The following is a 17,990-nucleotide window of genomic DNA, read 5'->3' on the forward strand; positions in this document are numbered from 1 at the left end:
ACCCATTAAATTTACTCCAGATATTTTTCAGATTCCCACTCTTCTTTCTTCTTCACTCTTCTGCTTTCAGAAAGAACCCAACTTTGAGGTTGGAGAGATGTATGCAGCAGAGGCCTCAATGGCGGCCACCAGCTTCCTCAGAAACCCAGTTCGGATCAGACCCACTACGTCCCATAACATTCTCATCACCAAGTCCCTGCCTTGGAATCAGAAGTGCCAGTGCAGCAGCACTAGCAGCAGTAACGTCAGTGTTGACGAAGACAAGTCTGTGTTTTCTGTGACGCCGGCGACCAAGTACGACGTGGATTACCTGGGAGAGAAGACCAAAGGGGATTTGAATGTCAAGCTCGAGAGTCTTGAGGCTTTTGGTAACTCAGCCTTTTGATTTCCCAATTCAGGCATTGCCATTATGTGTGTAAAGTTTTGATCTTTTAAGTTGTTTTTTATGAAATCATGTAGGAATTGATGGACAAGCAACTTTGGAAGGTCCGATTGAGGAGGTTGCTCGAATGGAAGCTGAAGAAGCTGAAGGGTTGCTTAAAGATTTGGGTATTCCGGTACCGTTTCTCATTTTCTGAGGAGCATAGTTTGGTTCTTTTGGTTTTGGTTTGGTTTGGTAGAGTACTAAGTATGTGTGTGTGTTGTCTGTTTCTAGTGGATATCCCATTGATCATTTTCTTAAAGTAGAGTACTACTTGAGCAGCAATCTCTTTATATTGAGTACTATTTATAGAGTCCCTTTCGATCGTATCAGTTTGGTTTTGTGGAGTACTAGTCTGTCTATGTTGTCTCACTCGTCTGTTTTTAATGGGAATCACATTGATCACTGTCTTATGGTAGAATAGTACTTGTGCAACAATCTCACCATGTTGAATATTACAGAGTCCTTTTTTGTCAAGGCATTCGCCTCGTGGTATCTTTTGTAGCCGGACATTGAATCTTCGATCAATTAGTGCCATCGGTTATGATATGGACTACACCTTGATGCATTATAATGTCATTGTAAGTATCAGGTCACTTCTTCTTCTTTTTTCTTTTTTGTTTTTCTTTTTGTGTCACGAATTGTGATTATATAAAAAGTCAAGTCTTGCCAGATTGGGATTGTGGATTGTCTGACATGGATCTTTGTCTCGTAGGCTTGGGAAGGGAGAGCTTATGACTACTGTATGGAGAATTTAAGGAAAGTGGGTTTCCCAGTTGATGGTCTTGCATTTGACCCCGACCTGGTAACATCTATAAACAAGTTCAAAGGTTTAAAAGTATTGACATTTATGCAATTCATAACACCTGTTAACATTTTCTTTTCTTTCCTATCTTGTTCCAACTATTCATATAGGTTATTAGAGGCCTCGTCATAGACAAAGAGAAAGGCAACTTGGTGAAGGCTGATCGATTTGGCTATGTAAAGAGGGCTATGCATGGCACAACCATGCTATCTAATCGGGCTGTAAGGTACATTGTGAACCTTTAATTGTGATTTTTGATGAACAATGACGATTACAACATACTCAAAAATGCTTTCAATCTGCTGATGGAACATCGACAGTAAAATGTTCCAGATGAAAGTTTGCATGGATCAGATTTTACTTTGGTCTGCCCGTGCTATGTGCCCACGTAGTTTTTTCCAGTATGCAGCATTTTAAGATATCATTTTTAGAAAAAAAAAAAAAAAAAAAGAACTGGAGTAATGTATTTGGCAGTTTTGCTTAAGTTTCTTTTCATTGAAGAGAGATGTACGGGAGGGAATTGGTGGACCTCCGGAAGGAAAGTCGATGGGAATTCCTGAATACATTGTTCTCTGTCTCAGAAGCTGTGGCATATATGCAGGTATTATATTCTCTTGGTTAGGTCACTGTATTAATGTCTTAGTTATAATCATTGTTTTGTTTCAGGTAAATTTACTTTTAAAGTTACTTCAACTTAAACACAAACGTAATGCAGTAGGAAAACCCTCTCTTTTGACCTAATGAAATAATGTTGATCACACTACCCGGAGTACTGCACCTAATCCCAAGCAGCATCGATTTTGATTCTTTATTCATATCCTGTTGCTTAACATTCTTTAGTCAACAACATATTGACCATTTTTATATCAAATGTTTATTTTCAGATGGTTGATAGATTGGATGATGGAACCATTGCCGCACAACTTGGTCCACTCGATTATAAAGGGCTCTATAAGGCAATAAGCTGTGGAACAATTTTATAGAGCAATGGTGTTGCTTTTTTCATGCTCCTTTTTAACTCTTGACATGATTTCAGGCTGTTGGAAGAGCCCTCTTTAGGGCACATGTAGAGGGTCAACTGAAGGTTAGCATATCTTCATTATTTGTTCAGTAAAGTGGATATTGATTCATGAGTGTAAACTGATTGTGGCATACCGGCGTTCATGCAGAGTGAGATAATGTCTAAGCCTGGACTATTTGTAACACCTGATCCAGAATTGCCTCTAGCACTTTTGGATCAAAAGGAGGTATGCCTTATAAGATGTTTTCTTTGCACAAAATGTGACTTCATTTTACTTAATTACCTTGATCTATTCCTGCTTTAGGCTGGTAAAAAGCTTCTCCTCATTACCAACTCGGATTATCATTACACAGACACAATGATGCAACATTCCTTTAACAGATTTCTTCCTAATAATATGGGTTGGCGGGATCTATTTGACATTGTAAGTAAATTTTGTCCATCTACTTAACTTTGTAACTCCATTTCTTCTTTCGTTTTTCAGAGACCAAAGGTTTCCTTGAAATATAGTGATCAGTAGAACTGCGACCAAACTTCCAGAGCACCAATTAAACTGTTATGCTTCTTGTGTTCATATGCAGGTAATAGTCTCTGCAAGGAAGCCAGAGTTCTTCCAAATGTCACACCCAATGTATGAGGTGGTGACGGGTGAGGGGCTAATGCGTCCATGCTTCAAGGCTGTAACAGGTAATAATGAGTACTTGTGCTTGTTTACCTGCCACTGAATATCTTAAAAGTTCTTAACTTTATTCCCCTAGAATGAGATGCTACTTTTATTGTGCTTAATCTGGTTGTACTAGCTTTGATTGTCTATTGGATGTACAGTTTTAGAAACGTTGTGCATGGACAATATTTCTTCTGTTAGACTTGATAATTAATAATAGTTGTAATGACTCATGACTTTTATAATGAATTTCGTATGCAATTGGAGATATGCAGTAACGACTCTAGGCATGATCCCTGTTTTAGGTACCACCTGGGTGTCATGATTATAGTTGAAGTGATATATATATATATATATATATATATATATATATATATATATATAGAATCATTCTCAGGTGCGGATATATATATATATTTTTTATTATTTTTTTTTTTTCTGCACCTTCTAACTTGCACTTAATATGGGCACTGCTTTCCTGGATTTCTTGAATAACTGGCTTGGCAAGTGAAAGGTGTTCTAACTAGGCTCAAAATGCAAAAAGGCTGTCTCAGCTGCTAGATTTTATCTTTGCACCTTGACACCTTGTGCTATATATGAGCCGAGGAGAAATAAATAGTTTGATCAATGGCCATAACTGTGACTACAACTAAATAACTATTTTGTTCATTCTCATCATCATTTTTCCATGCCAGGATAATCAAATTCCTCTATGCTCTGCGATCATCAAAGTATTTGATCAATCATTACTTCTTTTGACATTTACTTATCAATCTTATGTTCATTTAAATGCTTTGTTTCTGCAGGGGGCTTGTATTCAGGGGGAAGTGCTCAGATGGTTGAGAATTCCCTAGATATCCATGGAGATGAAATACTCTATGTTGGTGATCATATCTACACTGATGTAAGTCAATCCAAAGTTCATCTCCGGTGGCGAACAGCATTGATTTGTCGAGAATTGGAAGAAGAGGTTTGTTTAGTGGATTTTCTTTTTATATGCAAGAGAATGAGCAATGCAAGTTCAGATCTCACAATCTAAAGAACTGCAAGTTTGGACCTCATTAATAATATATATTTGCTAGAAAAAGACCTGCTTTTCTGTTGCCTTATATTCTATTCTGCAGACTGATCACCTACAAACTATATTCATAATTTGGTGCTCTACTTAATATTTTTAGTATCATTAAAATTTTGAATGCTGATAAGGGGTTCATGAAAATTTTGACACTGCAGTATAGTGCTTTGATCGGTAGCCGGGGTCATAGAGAATCACTAATAGAGCTTACAAATCAAAAGGAGATCGTAGGAGATCTTTTCAACCAACTTCGACTTGCCTCTCAAAGACGAACTAAAGGGCGTCCTGCTCAAGTAAGCTTTTTCTAGAATTAGCTTTCTTTCATTGCATTCATAATAACAAAGCAACTTTTGCTGGCAAACAAATTTTTTCCTTTAAAATGCTTAAGGCTCTTTCCTCACGAGTCTATTAAAACAGTTGCTGCTTTAGCTTTAATAAACAGAAGTAATGATGACCCTGATTATCTCTTGAACGGTGGTCTATAGTAATCCATTAATGCGACTCTTAAGTCTGGTGTTACCTCTTAACTACATTGATGCTACAGAATTTTTTTTTCTTCCATTCATACCCTTATTCTACATTCAATGGATTACGTCATATCATCAGCATTTAGCAAGCATTACAAATTCCTAATCCAAGAATGTGGGCCAAAAGATGTTAGACTGAAAAAGGAAAGAACATGTGCTAACGTATGTGCTTTTTATTGTATCTCAAGTGTTGCTATACTTTCAGACCCTTGCTGCAACAAATTTGGCTGATCAAGAACTCTCAGATAGCATGCAGAAGCTACTTATTGTTATGCAAAGACTAGACCAGAAAATTGCTCTGCTGCTAGAATCAGATGGAGAGCTCTTCAACAAAAGGTAATAGGAAGTTGGAAATATAAGAAATTGATTTTCCACTTCTACTGTTAAGCTTTGAAAATGATATATGTAGTCATGTGAATGTCAAGTTGATCTTATGAATCTGTTGTGCATTAGGTGGGGGTTTCTTTCCCGTGCAGGATTCTGGGATAAAAGCCATTTGATGAGACAAATCGAGAAGTATGTACTTTTTTTTTTTTTTTACATGTTCATATTTCAGTAATCAGATCTCTAGGCATGGATGTGACAGTAGTTAAACTTTAAATTTCCCATGTCCTTATACCCATCAATTCCTTTTCATCTTGCAGGTATGCTGATATATATACCTCAAGGGTGTCAAATTTCTTACATTATACACCTTTCATGTATTTCCGCTCACAGGAACAGGTAACTATAGAGTATCATGACTTTCTCTATCCTGTTTTGCATTAGAGAACCATGCAACACAAAAAGTTTAATCTGCTAGATAATAGGTCAAACCATGCATTGTTAAGCTAATACCTTTCCTCACATGCAATCTTACACATTGAAAGGTTGAAAGGAAGAACTTGCATTCTGCATCTATATACTAAATAAGTGGAATGAGGATTTGAGATTTCAAAAACAATATATTTGATAACAATATAAAAGAAAAGAAAGATTAGTATTTGCATTTGGTTTCATTTCTGTGGAACGAAGACTAAATGTCTTGTGCCTTTTACCTCTGCAGACTCTTGCTCATGATTCATATTCATACTACTGTTCGAAGATTTATGGATCTGCTGCGGATAACGAAGTCAATTCTATGTCGTAAACGTGCAATTCCATTGTAAATGTTGCTTGCTAATTCTTTCGAGTATCCCGTCTTTGATGACCCAGCGGGTTACATGTTAGAAGGTTCTGAATGAATAATGTGTAATTCACTAATTTGAGTCATGAGTGCCTCTCCAGTGATCTGTGGCTTGTTTATGCCCCCACGAACTATTTATGGTTCTCGGCAGAGTAGCTGTGTGAATTGCCTAATTAATGATATATTGGTCGCAGATTAACCACTTCCACTCAATTCAATGGTTTTTTTTCACTAATGCCACATTATGAACTATTCGAAGCTAATCGCTCAATTTTTTTTAATTTCTTTTCCTTTTCTCATGCAATGAAAACCACGTACGCAACATCATTTACCTAATTACCTTTATCTTACACGGTGGAGACTTAACTGGAAAAGTCTACGGTTAACGTATTCATATGAGCTTCTTGCAACGGTAGACTAGTTACATACTTACATGTAGTTGTAAGATACGCTTTACGACTAAACTGACGTTACATGTAATTGTAAGATACTTTACGACTAAACTGAATTAGTCCCCATCAACATGCAGTAGCAGACTAGTTACATGTAGTTGTAAGATACTTTATGACAGCTGAATTAGTCCACATCAAAATGCAGTGGTAGACTAGCTACAGGAGTCCGTTCATCACTATAAATTACTCAATTTATTTTTGGGGGTGAAATTTGCACACCCCATATTACAAACCACACTCTTCTATTAGTTTAATAATAGGGGAAATGCTAATTTACCCAATTTTAGCTTAAAATTTGCCCACTTGCTCCACTAACAGTTTTTTAACCCAATTTACCCAAAACATTCTAAGGGATTATTTCCCATTTACCCAATTAATTTTTTTTTTATTCTTTTTATTTATGTTTGGGACTTTTTTGCCCTCTCCTTCTTTCTCACTTAGAGGGAGAAGCCATCATCCACCTTGCCGGACTTCGGTGACCAGTGGCCGGCCGCCGACTCCGGTGATCGGAATCCGGAATCCGGCTACCGGACTGGTGTCCGGATTCCGGTGTCTGAAATTATTGCCTCCCAATAATGTTATTATTGCCCCCCAATACTCATATTATTGTCTCCCAAAAATCATATTGTTGCCTTCAATAATCATATTATTTCCGTCCAGTGAATTGTATAAACTCACAAAACCAAAATGAATACACTACAGACACAATTGATCATATTATTGCCCCCTAATACACATATTATTGCCTCCTAATAATCATATTATTGCCTCCAATAATCATATTATTTCCGTCCAGTGAATTGTATAAACTCCCGAAACCAAGATGAATACTCTACAGACATAATTGATCATATTATTGCCCCCCAATACGCATATTATTGTCTCCTAATAATCATATTATTGCCCTCAAGAGAACTAAAATGAATACACTAAAAACACAATTGATCAATTTATATGTTCAATTGTACACGTTAACTTTTTTTTCCTTCACCATTCTCGGAGTTCACACTATAAAAAAAAAAATGATCTGGGGACCCAGAAATTGCTCTGGGCACCAGATCAGAATGACTGGGGACGAAGAAACTCGATATCGGACCGGCAGATCTTGAAGCTTTGGGCTGACGAGCTCGTCTCCCGCGGCTTCTTCCTCCACCGCACCACCGCCGACCTCAACCTCAACCACCTTACGTCTTCGTCGCCGTCGGGTTCCCCAAGGAAGACCCGGCCAAGATTCGGATCGAGAAACATATCCGAGTTGGCCCAAAATCCGCCGGAAAGGTTTCGTCACCGTCATCGACTCGCCGGGCGACGACTTCTGCTGCGAAGTCTTCACCGCCCTGGATCGGATTCTTGTGCTCCGACGCTCCAACGAGGAGGAGGAGGTGAGAGAGAGAGAGAGAGAGAGAGAGAGAGAGAGAGAGAGAGAGAGAGAGAGAGAGAGAGAGAGAGAGAGTTTTGTAGTTTAATAATTTAATTGGGGGTAAAAATGTCACTTGCGTTTAAATTGGGTAAATGAGGTCAAAAAACTCTTAGTGCAGCAAGTGGGCAATTTTTAGGTTAAAATTGGGTAAGTGGTCACGACCCAAAAAAAAAAAGAGGCCGTGACCACTTACCCAATTTTAACCTAAAAATTGCCCACTTGCTCCACTAAGAGTTTTTTGACCCCATTTACCCAATTTAAACGCAAGTAACATTTTTAACCCAATCAAATTATTAAACTACAAAATTCTCTCTCTCCTCCTATCAGACTCTCTCTCTCTCTCTCTCTCTCTCTCTCTCTCTCTCTCTCTCTCTCTCTCTCTCTCTCTCTCTCTCTCTCTCTCTCTCTCTCTCTCTCTCTCTCTCTCTCTCTCACCTCCTCCTCCTTGTTGGAGCGTCGGAGCACAAGAATCCGATCCAGGGCGGTGAAGACTTCGCTGCATAAGTCGCTCTCTCTCTCACCTCCTCCTCCTCGTTGGAGCGTCGGAGCACAAGAATCCGATCCAGGGCGGTGAAGACTTCGCTGCAGAAGTCGTCGCCCGGCAAGTCGATGACGGAGACGAAACCTTTCCGGCGGATTTTGGGCCAACTCGGATCTGTTTCTCGATCCGAATCTTGGCCGGGTCTACCTTGGGGAACCCGACGGCGACGGCTTTTTGTATCATCAGATTTGATCTTGAACAGGGTCAGCTTATTGAAGAGTGTTACCCACCCGGTTGTCTTACGCAAGATGAGGAGCTTGAAATAGCTTTCAGTTCATTCCCAGATTCCGTTTCCCAGCATCAGAATCGTTCAAGCATTCATGACTGTATATTCATTTTCCGGTTTCGAAGGCGGAAACGTCTTCAAATGGACAAAGCTTCAAGATCTGCCGGTCCGATATCGATTTCTTCGTCCCCAGCCATTCTGATCTGGTGCCCAGATCTTTTTGTTTTTTGTTTTTTTCGGTATCCTGAGATTGCAATGTAACTGTGGGGTTTGTTTGATGGTCTACTGGGGGCCAGTAGACACATTATTGGCCCCCAGTAGACTTTGATACGAGGGACAGGGATCACTATAGTGTGGTGTTTTGATAAGTTACCTGTTGTTTTCTGTGTATTAAAGTCAAATTATATGTGAATCCTACAAAATGGTGCATTTTTGGTGGTCTATTGGGAGGCAGTAGAGACATTGGACTTGGTATTGGGGGGCAATAATATGATTATTGGGAGGCACTAATATGATTATTGGGAGCCAACAATATGATTATAAATTGATCAATTGTGTCTGTAGTGTATTCATTTTGGTTTTGGGAGTTCATACAATTCACTGGATGGCAATAATATGATTATTGGAGGCAATAATATGATTTTTGGGGGGCAATAATATGATTACTGGGGGGCAATAATATGGTTACTGGGTATTATTAGGGACCGGTTGCCGGATTCCGGTCGCCGGTCGCCGGATTCCTGTCTCCGGTCGCCGGTCACCGGAGTCGGCGGCCTGCCACTGATCACCGAAGTCCGGCAAGGTGGAGGATGATTTCTCCCTCTAAGTGAGAAAGAAGGAGAGGGCAAAAAAGTCCCAAAAATAAATAAAAAGAATTAAAAAAGAATTAATTGGGTAAAGGGGAAATAATCCCTTAGAGTGTTTTGGGTAAATGGGGTTTTTAAACTCTTGGTGGAGCAAGTGGGCAATTTTTAAGCTGAAATTGGGTCAATGATCATTTCCCCTTTTTTTTTTTTTGGTCTTCTTCTTCTAACCCATTACGCTAACCACTAATTAGTAATTGGTACACAAAGCTCTTAAACGACACTAACCACAGTCAGAAACGACTTGTCGTTCATCCCTTTTCATTGGTTTAAGAAGAATCAAGTACACCAGAGCAGAAGCTGAAAAAGTTCAATCCGAAGAAGATGGAGATGAAGAAGCTGAGATGGGCAATGGACGGAGCCTTCTGGGACCTGGACATCTCGACGCCGAGGACCCTGGACGGACTGGGCCGCCCCGTTCCCGGCGACCCACTTCCTCTGGGCCTTTCTCGAGGCTCCAGGCTCTCCCGGCCCAAACAAATTGACTTCATGCAGCGTTTCATGGCCGCCCCCTTCGTCCCTTCCTACGCCGCCGCCAGTGGCTTCACTCTCCAGCGCGTCCTCACCATCCCCTTCGCCGATAACTGGTACCCACCACCGCAATTCCCTCCAAAGTTTACCATTTTTCTTTTTCTTTTCGATGTGGGATTGTTCAAAGTTTGAGTCTTTTTGATAATTGGTGAGTTTTAAAGCTCTGTAGGCTTGGGACTTTACTGGGTCAGTTCAATTTCGAGAGGTTTGTATCCTCTGTGAAAAACAGTGAGGGCCCACCACCGGACTCTGCTTCTTCATGGATGAAAACCCTGGGAAAGCACTTACAGGACAAGTCCTTGTATGCCCTTTCGTTCTGTTCTGACTTGCTGTTGACACCTGATGACACATTGCTTCTGAGTGTGGAGGGTTATGGTGATGATAAGAAGCCTCGAAATAAAGCACTGTTTCAGCACAGGGTAGGTGTTTTGGTTATGAAATTGTTAATTATGTGCTTGTTGTTGTTGTGGAGTTTTGTAATGAAGGTCTGATTGCTATGAGCTTTTGCAGTTTCCTCATCACAATTTGTCAGTAGAGGCAGTTTGGCCAGGGCTTTTTGTGGATAAGGCTGGTGATTATTGGGATGTGCCATTGTCAATGTCGGTTGATCTGGCTACGGTTGCTTCGGATTCTGGTGCCAGTTATCGTGTGTGCGTGCATCATAACTCGGGGGCACCCGAGCGCCTTGATAGTGGTCAGAGTGAAGGAATACCTGCTGGTTTGCTTCCTGGTTTGGCTGTCAAGGGTGCTATTTCCTATAGGAAGAATCTTGACCTTTGGAGAAGTAATGCTCCGAAGCTGAAAATGGTGCAGCCCTTTGATATATTCCTTTCGAATCCTCATGTTTCGGCTTCAGGGATTATTGGTAAGGCACTGCCACTTTCATTTGCTTAGTTTGTAGGAGACACCCTTTCCCTTCGATGAAAGAGAAGTGCTTTGCTGGACATGTTAGAAATGAAACCGTTCACTTTTGTCTTTGATTGTGTGATAAACTAAATCCCCTGGTGGTAACAATAATAATCTCTAATGTTTGCACAAAAACTGGGATCAGGTATACTGAATTTCAGTGAAGTGTGTTTGCATAAAAACTGGGATTAGGTATACTGAATTTCAGTGATGTGTGTGTGTGCGCGCGCGCGCGTGTGTGTGTGTGTGTGTGTGTGCGTGTGTGTATTGTCAGGGTTGTTTAGTGGAATGCATGCTTAAGTTATAAAGGAGTAGGGGATGAATATTGCAATGTTGTTGCTTAAATTTGCTCGTTGTTGTTTGGATTTCTTGTGCATTTTTTAGCAATCCCGGACAGTGGGAGTAAGGTTCGTTTAGTTGAGTAGCTTTATTGTTTTAGCATACCGACCATTGTGGATGTATATGCTTAATACACGCAACTCTTATTGATTAATACTTCAAATTTATTCTTCCATAAATAGGTGCTGCTATGACTGCCTGTTTTGGTGAGGGTGCGGCTAGGTCACAAATTGAGGATGATGATCCTCAGGGTTTTAGAGGCATTAGTCTTCAGGCTCCTGCAGTAAAATCTGCCTTTCTAGCAGATGTTTTTGGGTCTGCATCATTTTCAGCACAGCATGGAAACTTCCAAAGGCTATTTCTGGATCTTACTCGTTTTCATGCTCGCCTGGATTTTCCTTCTGGAGCTAAATTTCTGTCGGGTGCCACACATCTAGCAGAAGATTATTTCAATTCTCAAAAGCCAAATTTGGAAGCTATTCAGGATATTTGCCCCAATGCCACCCTTTCTCTTCAGCAGCAGGTGACTATATATCTTATAAATCCTAATTTCAATTTCAGCAAAATACTTTCTATGACTTCAAGTTTGATTTCAGATGAAAGAAACACTTAGCTTATAAGTAACTAGTTTATTCAACTCTTGTAATATACTTCTCTCTTGGTTGAACTTGGACACTGCCATTATTGTAAATTGTTTTGATAGTAACCTATCTCATGATTGTTTATTCTTTATACGGTGTTGGGATGAATGATAGCTTTATACAACCTGTAACTAAGTTCCAAATTTATGTGCAGATTGCTGGACCTTTCAGTTTCAGGGTTGATTCAAGAGTTGCAGTTGAACTAAGAAACCAAAACTGGAGTATACGTGTGGATGAGCCCGTATTTGCCCTCGAGTATGCACTGCAAGTCCTTGGTTCAGCTAAAGCTGTTGCTTGGTATTCCCCAATGCACCAAGAAGGGATGATAGAGCTTCGTTTTTACGAGACATAAAATCATGCAACTTTAGTCTTGTAGAGTTATATTTTTGGGTCACATTGGCTTCAATTCCAGAAAACTACTTTCACCATTTCAGAGGTGATGTGTTATTGGAGGTTTTATTACTTAAAAATGACATGATAATACTGGCCATTACAAGTTTGTTCGGGCTTCAAGCATTGTCTTCCGAAAGCATCATTCACTAAAATCAATTGCCTAGTGTCAAGATTTAGAGTCGACTACAAATTTACCAAACCCAAAGAGGACTGAAAAATTGCAACAGAAATTAAAAGCACTCACCATTGCATGAATCTTCGTTTTATAATATTTGAATATTTTTTTGGGTACAAGTACTGCAATCTTTAGTAGAATGGAAGCTTACAAGATTTTATAGTATAATGCCTACCAAAACTGGGGTTAGGGGAACCAGATGGAAGCCGTAGATGGTCCTCGTTATACTCGACTGCCATAAGACAAAGCCCTTGGGGTGGAGCCAACAAGGAATATTTAGCAAGCTCCCTTCGATTTCGTGTTGCCAATATCTTGGGTACAATGTCAGGGGGAACTACTTCCCTTCCGATTTGAAGTAGCAGAGCGACCTGCAGTAGTGTATAAACAGAAAAATGCTTGTAGTTGCAAAAGAGCAAAAATGGTATTGACAATCATTTTGATCAGATACAAGTATTTGATGACACAGTGCTAAAACAATAAGTTATGATGAAGTTGGTGGAGATGAATTACTCACCATGTTCCGGACTTGTCTATATAAGAATCCCGAGCCTTCAACTTCAAGCTGTAAAAGAGCCCCCTAACAATGATGGGGTGATACTCAGTTATAACTTATAAAACATTTTGTCCATAAACAAACTGAAAGAAAGCACATATAGACAAGTCCAGTAAGATGATTAGAGAAATCGACAACATGGAACTGAATTATCAATCCGTGAACAGCTAATGAGCAAGTGCAACACCTAAAATTCAACCACTGATTGAGGGTCCGAATATTACCATTTGGACAACATCAAAACGGAATATATCCTTTACTGGATCCCGCACTCGCTCCTTCTGGGATGCATTTACAAAAGCAGAGAAATCATGCTTTCCAATAAAATACTTCGCAGCTTCTCTCATAACAGCAGGGTTCAACTTATGAGCACTATGGTAAGCATTGTGACGCTGAAATGGGTCCATGAATGTGTCATTATATATTCTGTAATGATACACCTTCCTTTGGGCTGAAAAACGAGCATGGAATTCAGGCATAGCAGGACTAATTTCCCTAACACGGATATCCTCCGGAAGAGTACCATTGAGAGCTGCATGAATGCTTTCTATTCTGTCATAGTTGAACGGTGTGACAAAGTGTGCAACCTGAAAGCTGAAATGATAGTGAGTCTGTGAAATGTGGGTGGCATATCCTTGTTGAAGCTTGAAGGGAGTAAGAAACCTAGTCACACCTGACCCCAAGCATGGACACCCTTATCTGTCCTACTTGCACCAACCAAATGAAGATCCTTCCTTTCCAGCTTCGTTGCTCCCATTAGAGCTTTCTCCACATAGCGCTGTATGGTAGGTGGTGAACTCTGATATTGCCATCCTGAAACATTCAACATTTCCTACTCTATTTCACTAAAATATTCAAATGGGCATCTCCAAAACTCAAATTGAGAGCAAATAACAACCTCCATTGCTATAATCATTCATAGAGGCATTATATCAAACACAATTCAAGCACTCACTACCTAGCAGAGCTAATATTCACCTGAAACATTCACTCAGGTATTGGAGAAAGTATCGAAATTTGCAGCTTAAACTTTCCAACACTATTTCATTGAAATGTTCAACTGGACATCTAAACAACTCAAAGTGAGAGCAAAAAACAACCTCCAGTTGTACACTCATTCATAGAGGCATTATATCAAACACCATTCATGCACATTTCCTAGCAGAGCTAATTTCTAACACAGCCCAGAAGGAAAAGAAGCCCACTTTCCTTCAACATTACCAACTGGGTTCACCACTGTGAATCAGCAATTTGGTTTCAACTTCCAAGCAAACATCTTTATCAGCAAAACCCAAAGTAGCCATAGATAACAAAACAAAGCACAGCAAAGTTTGACAGGAAAAGAAGGCAAAGCTCAGAGCTTTAATGGGAAGCAATGAGAAATAACCTGAATAACGGGTGCCGTCGTAAGCTATAACCAAACGCCACTTAAACCCATCAACCTTCATTACCAAATTGTCTCCATCCTTTGTGTTCTGCTCAAAACTTTCACCCATTAATTTATATCATCAAAAAATTCACCATCATTATCAAAATGTGAAAAACACAGAGAGGCATTTACTGATGTATTAGTTGGAGTTGGAGTTGGAGTTGGAGTTGGAGAATAAAGAGTGGCGTTAAGGTTTGGATGACAGGGAAGGCCTGCAACTAATACACTAGTGCTACTCATCTTCTAAACTCTCCATTCAAAACCCACAAACGCTCGTTTTGCAAAATCAAAACAAAACGTTGCCAATGCTACTCTTTTTGAGATTTGACAACAAAGTGGATCGAAGCGGTGCGTTTTGCTGCTTCTTCAGCTAAAGTAGACATCTTAATTTCTTTTTGGTAAATGGGGGTGAAAACTGAAAACCCATAGGATGATGCTTTAGGTGTGATGTATCACTCATCGGTTGTGCAGTCGCGTCCATATCACCAAAGTAGCCAGATACAGGATTTTGCTCACCACATTATTTTTTGTTATATTATGTGATTTTCTTTGTTTTTTAATCAATTGTTATATTATGTGATTAGATGAGAAACCGATAAAAAAACATTGTGTAGTGTGACGGTATGTAACGGCCTATTCTGGCTTCTGATGAATGACAATCATTAATCGATTGATTCAAAAAAAAAAAAAAAAAAGATATAAAATAAGGACATTTTATCGATTCAAACATGTCCGACAATTTTTTTTCTTTTTTTTACATTTTCTTAGGCATAAAATACTCCCACCTACATGTATATGGCTAGAACATTGCTAAAAACAATTCAATACTGAAATATAATAAAATTATTTGTCTGACAATAGTTAAGAATAAGAAGTCCTTATTGTCTGACAATAAAAAAAACCTTAGAGCATTTTTAGTAAACTCTCTATTTTAGCTCATTAACTATTTTGGAGATCATTCTTATTTTTTGAAAGAAGGCAAAGCCAATATATTGATCAAAAACCAGAATGATCATTACGTACCATTCCGCTGTCATCTAAACAGACAAGAAGATGTGTTAGTACCCACGGTGGTACATAGAACTAGGTCACTCATTTGACATTAAATACATCGAAATAACAAGAATCCTCCTTCGGTACTACTCCGAATGATTCGCTAGAGGCACGAAAGTGCGTAGGTCCCTAAGAAATTAGGGAATTATTGAAAGTAAAAACATTACTAACCTAGGGTTCCTTTAACAAAGGAAATAATAGAAAGAAAAGACTAACTAATTAAAGCCCAATTGGCCCAAAGAAACAACAAAACCCTAGGCCCAACAACTGACCCAGCCCAGTTCCACCTCCACCTCCCTATACTGAAAACGACGCACGCAAGCCTCGAACAGCCACCGCCGCCATGTCATGCCGCAACCATATCGCCGCCGCCCCGCTTCAAGGAACACTGTCAACCCACGCCGAACCACCTAGAGAACATCAGCGAAGCCGGAAACACCAGATCTGATTCAAGGATCCCCGTGCCCCCAAAAACGCTAAACTGCACCCGTCAGTGATGCTGCACTGCCGCCGCCCCTTGGACCGGAACTCACGCCTGCCCAAGCCACAGAGAGGCTTCAAACCAAAAATAGAGCCAGATCCACAGTCAAACTTTGAGTCACTGCAGATCCAAGAAGCCAGACAACTATAAGTCACCATCACCCATCCGGCAACCTCACAACAACGACGAGGCAAGCCCCATACTGAGGAGGAGCTTCGCCGGATTGGAAGAGCTCGACTAACCCTCGACCAAAGCTATGCGCGTGCGGCGCGTTCTGGTCTTCTTTTCAGAAAACCCTACAAAAATTTGTATACTATAATAAAGAGTTCGTCCTATTTTGGAGATCATGTTTAGCTTTTTATCTATTTTAACAGCTGCACCAAAATCTTCATTATAGCTTTTAGTTATCTCGCTCCTAAATATAGAAAACAAGATGACGTTTTCTCTAATTTTTATTAATTTAAAACCTTCATTTTGAGTTATTTTATGTAGGGTTTATGTCCATGTACCCCATTTCTAGGGATTTTTTTCCTACTTACCCCATTAAGTTTTTTTAATTCCCCCATACTCAAAACACTCTAAAGAAGTTTTCCCTAATACCCCATTAATTTTATTTTTTGTTTTTTGTTTATTTTTGAGACTATTTTACCCTCACCTCTTTGTTACTTAGAGAGAGAGAGAGAGAGAGAGAGAGAGAGAGAAAATGGAAGAGAGAGAAACCATAGGAGACTTCACCAGAGCCCCATCACCGGCCGCCGGATTCCCGTCATCGGCCGCCGAAATCCCGTCACCAGTCACCACCTGCCGGACTTTTCTGAAAACCTTGCCGGAGGTCGCCGGAAAGGTTTATTGCCCCCCATTGTCCCCAATAGTCTATTACCCTCAAATAGACGTCTATTTCCCCCAATAGACATCTATTGCCCCCCAAAAGAATTTTCGGTAGCCAGAATGGGAACTAATCTTCTTAAAATTAAACAAATAAAACTTTGATTAAAGAAAAAAATGAAGAGATTATATCAATTTAAAAAAGTCTATTGCCCTCCAATAGACGTCTATTGCCCCCCAATAGACATTCAAAACTTTTTTTTTCTTTACTTCTGTCTCATCTGGGCACCCATGTCCTCTTTCCCTTCTTTACGGTTGCAGACGGTGGCTGGAGACAGTTGGCGAAGAGAAGCGTGTACTGATCAGAGTCGGTCTCAGAGAACACGATGGAGCGCGTAGTCAAGCTCGTCCTCCTCGAGCTGCTGGAAGACGTGGATCCATGAGTCCCGGGTGCTGAGAAAGAAGCCGACTCGGGAGAGATCCGAATCCGGGCCGGGTTGCTGGGACAGGGCGATCTTGGAGACGTTGAGCTCGAGGTGGCCTTTGTGTGTGAACCGGAATTCGTAGAACGGGATGATCAGACCCCAATCGTCGCGGACCGATAAGGTCCGGATCTCGACGGAGGAGAGAGAGGTCTGGCGTGCTGAAGAGAGAGAGAGTGGCAGTTATTGTAGTTTTTAGATTTGGTTGAGGGCAAAAATGTTAATTTAGTTTAAATTGGGTAAAGGGGAATAAAAATCTGTTGCTGAGGTAAGTGGGATAATTTTGGTGCTTTGGGTCAAGGACCATTTTATGTAATTTATAAATATATTTAAACTATTAATTTTTATTGAAAAAATAATATAAATTAAAAACTAGTTATAGTAGAGAAAACTGATGCAAACGTATTTTAAAAATGATTAACCAAAATAACTTTTTAGTTTTTTTTTTTCGATAGATAAAGAAAATTACAAAGAAAACCACGAGCACAACAACCCCCAAACTGATCAAATTGGAAGACGTTGCTCGAAGACAAAGGAAGCTGGAAGGACCAAAAAGAGGGGAAGGAGTCGAATGACCCAGAGAAGCTAAACTATCGGCTAAAAAGTTGGCCTCCCACCAAATGTGAGAGAAAGAAACAGAGGCAAACTTAGTTAAAAGTTCCTTGATGTCTTGAATGAGGAACTTAACACGTCAAGGCACAGAAGAGCGGCTATTAATGGCATCAATGAGCAACTTGGAATCACCGTCCACCAAAATGGGTGGGGATGTGAGATGAGATAATGCTCCAAACCTTCTATGAGGGCAACAACTTTAGCTAAGAGAATATCCATATGCCCTAGTTTTTTACTCATTGGCCAATAGAGGTTTACCAAAAGAGTCGTGAACCACAAATCCAGCAACTGCTTGACCGGGAGCATGAACTGAACTATCAAAGTTAAGCTTCAAAGAAGAAGGCAGTGGGGGGTGCCATTTGATGTAGGCATAAGCAGCAGGCTGGGGAG

The 17,990-nt window shown here is 40.0% G+C and overlaps 3 protein-coding genes across 5 annotated transcripts; 2 read left to right on the forward strand and 1 right to left on the reverse strand.

The window, feature by feature from the left end:
• Positions 1–81: 81 nt before the first annotated feature.
• LOC133708588 (uncharacterized) lies at positions 82–5,882 on the forward strand. Of its 2 annotated transcripts, XM_062134060.1 has the most exons (17): positions 82–368; positions 460–557; positions 883–1,002; positions 1,137–1,226; positions 1,337–1,452; positions 1,728–1,827; positions 2,111–2,182; positions 2,263–2,310; positions 2,396–2,473; positions 2,552–2,671; positions 2,829–2,934; positions 3,718–3,881; positions 4,145–4,279; positions 4,719–4,849; positions 4,967–5,029; positions 5,158–5,236; positions 5,559–5,882. In XM_062134060.1, the coding sequence occupies exons 1-17, from the start codon at positions 98–100 to the stop codon at positions 5,640–5,642; spliced, it is 1,875 nt and encodes a 624-aa protein (XP_061990044.1). In that variant the 5' UTR covers positions 82–97; the 3' UTR covers positions 5,643–5,882. The 2 variants fall into 2 exon arrangements, 1 of the variants encoding a protein (XP_061990044.1); XR_009845905.1 differs by lacking the exon at positions 5,559–5,882 and having other exon boundaries at positions 4,702–4,849; positions 5,158–5,234.
• A 3,589-nt stretch (positions 5,883–9,471) lies between these two features.
• On the forward strand, positions 9,472–12,030 carry LOC133712034 (protein TRIGALACTOSYLDIACYLGLYCEROL 4, chloroplastic). The gene is made up of 5 exons (XM_062138111.1): positions 9,472–9,767; positions 9,881–10,130; positions 10,222–10,576; positions 11,139–11,479; positions 11,752–12,030. The coding sequence occupies exons 1-5, from the start codon at positions 9,505–9,507 to the stop codon at positions 11,947–11,949; spliced, it is 1,407 nt and encodes a 468-aa protein (XP_061994095.1). The 5' UTR covers positions 9,472–9,504; the 3' UTR covers positions 11,950–12,030.
• A 134-nt stretch (positions 12,031–12,164) lies between these two features.
• LOC133712035 (uncharacterized) lies at positions 12,165–14,590 on the reverse strand. Of its 2 annotated transcripts, none has more exons than XM_062138113.1 (6): positions 14,280–14,590; positions 14,106–14,193; positions 13,392–13,531; positions 12,943–13,305; positions 12,680–12,727; positions 12,165–12,533 (listed from the first exon to the last, which is right to left on the reverse strand). In XM_062138113.1, exons 1-6 carry the CDS (start codon positions 14,385–14,387, stop codon positions 12,297–12,299), a joined length of 984 nt encoding a protein of 327 aa, XP_061994097.1. In that variant the 5' UTR covers positions 14,388–14,590; the 3' UTR covers positions 12,165–12,296. The 2 variants fall into 2 exon arrangements, with proteins under 2 accessions (XP_061994097.1, XP_061994096.1); XM_062138112.1 differs by having other exon boundaries at positions 12,680–12,742.
• Positions 14,591–17,990: the final 3,400 nt, after the last annotated feature.

The sequence above is a fragment of the Rosa rugosa genome, chromosome 5 (genome assembly GCF_958449725.1).
Source record: "Rosa rugosa chromosome 5, drRosRugo1.1, whole genome shotgun sequence".
Classification (NCBI taxonomy): Eukaryota; Viridiplantae; Streptophyta; class Magnoliopsida; order Rosales; family Rosaceae; genus Rosa; species Rosa rugosa.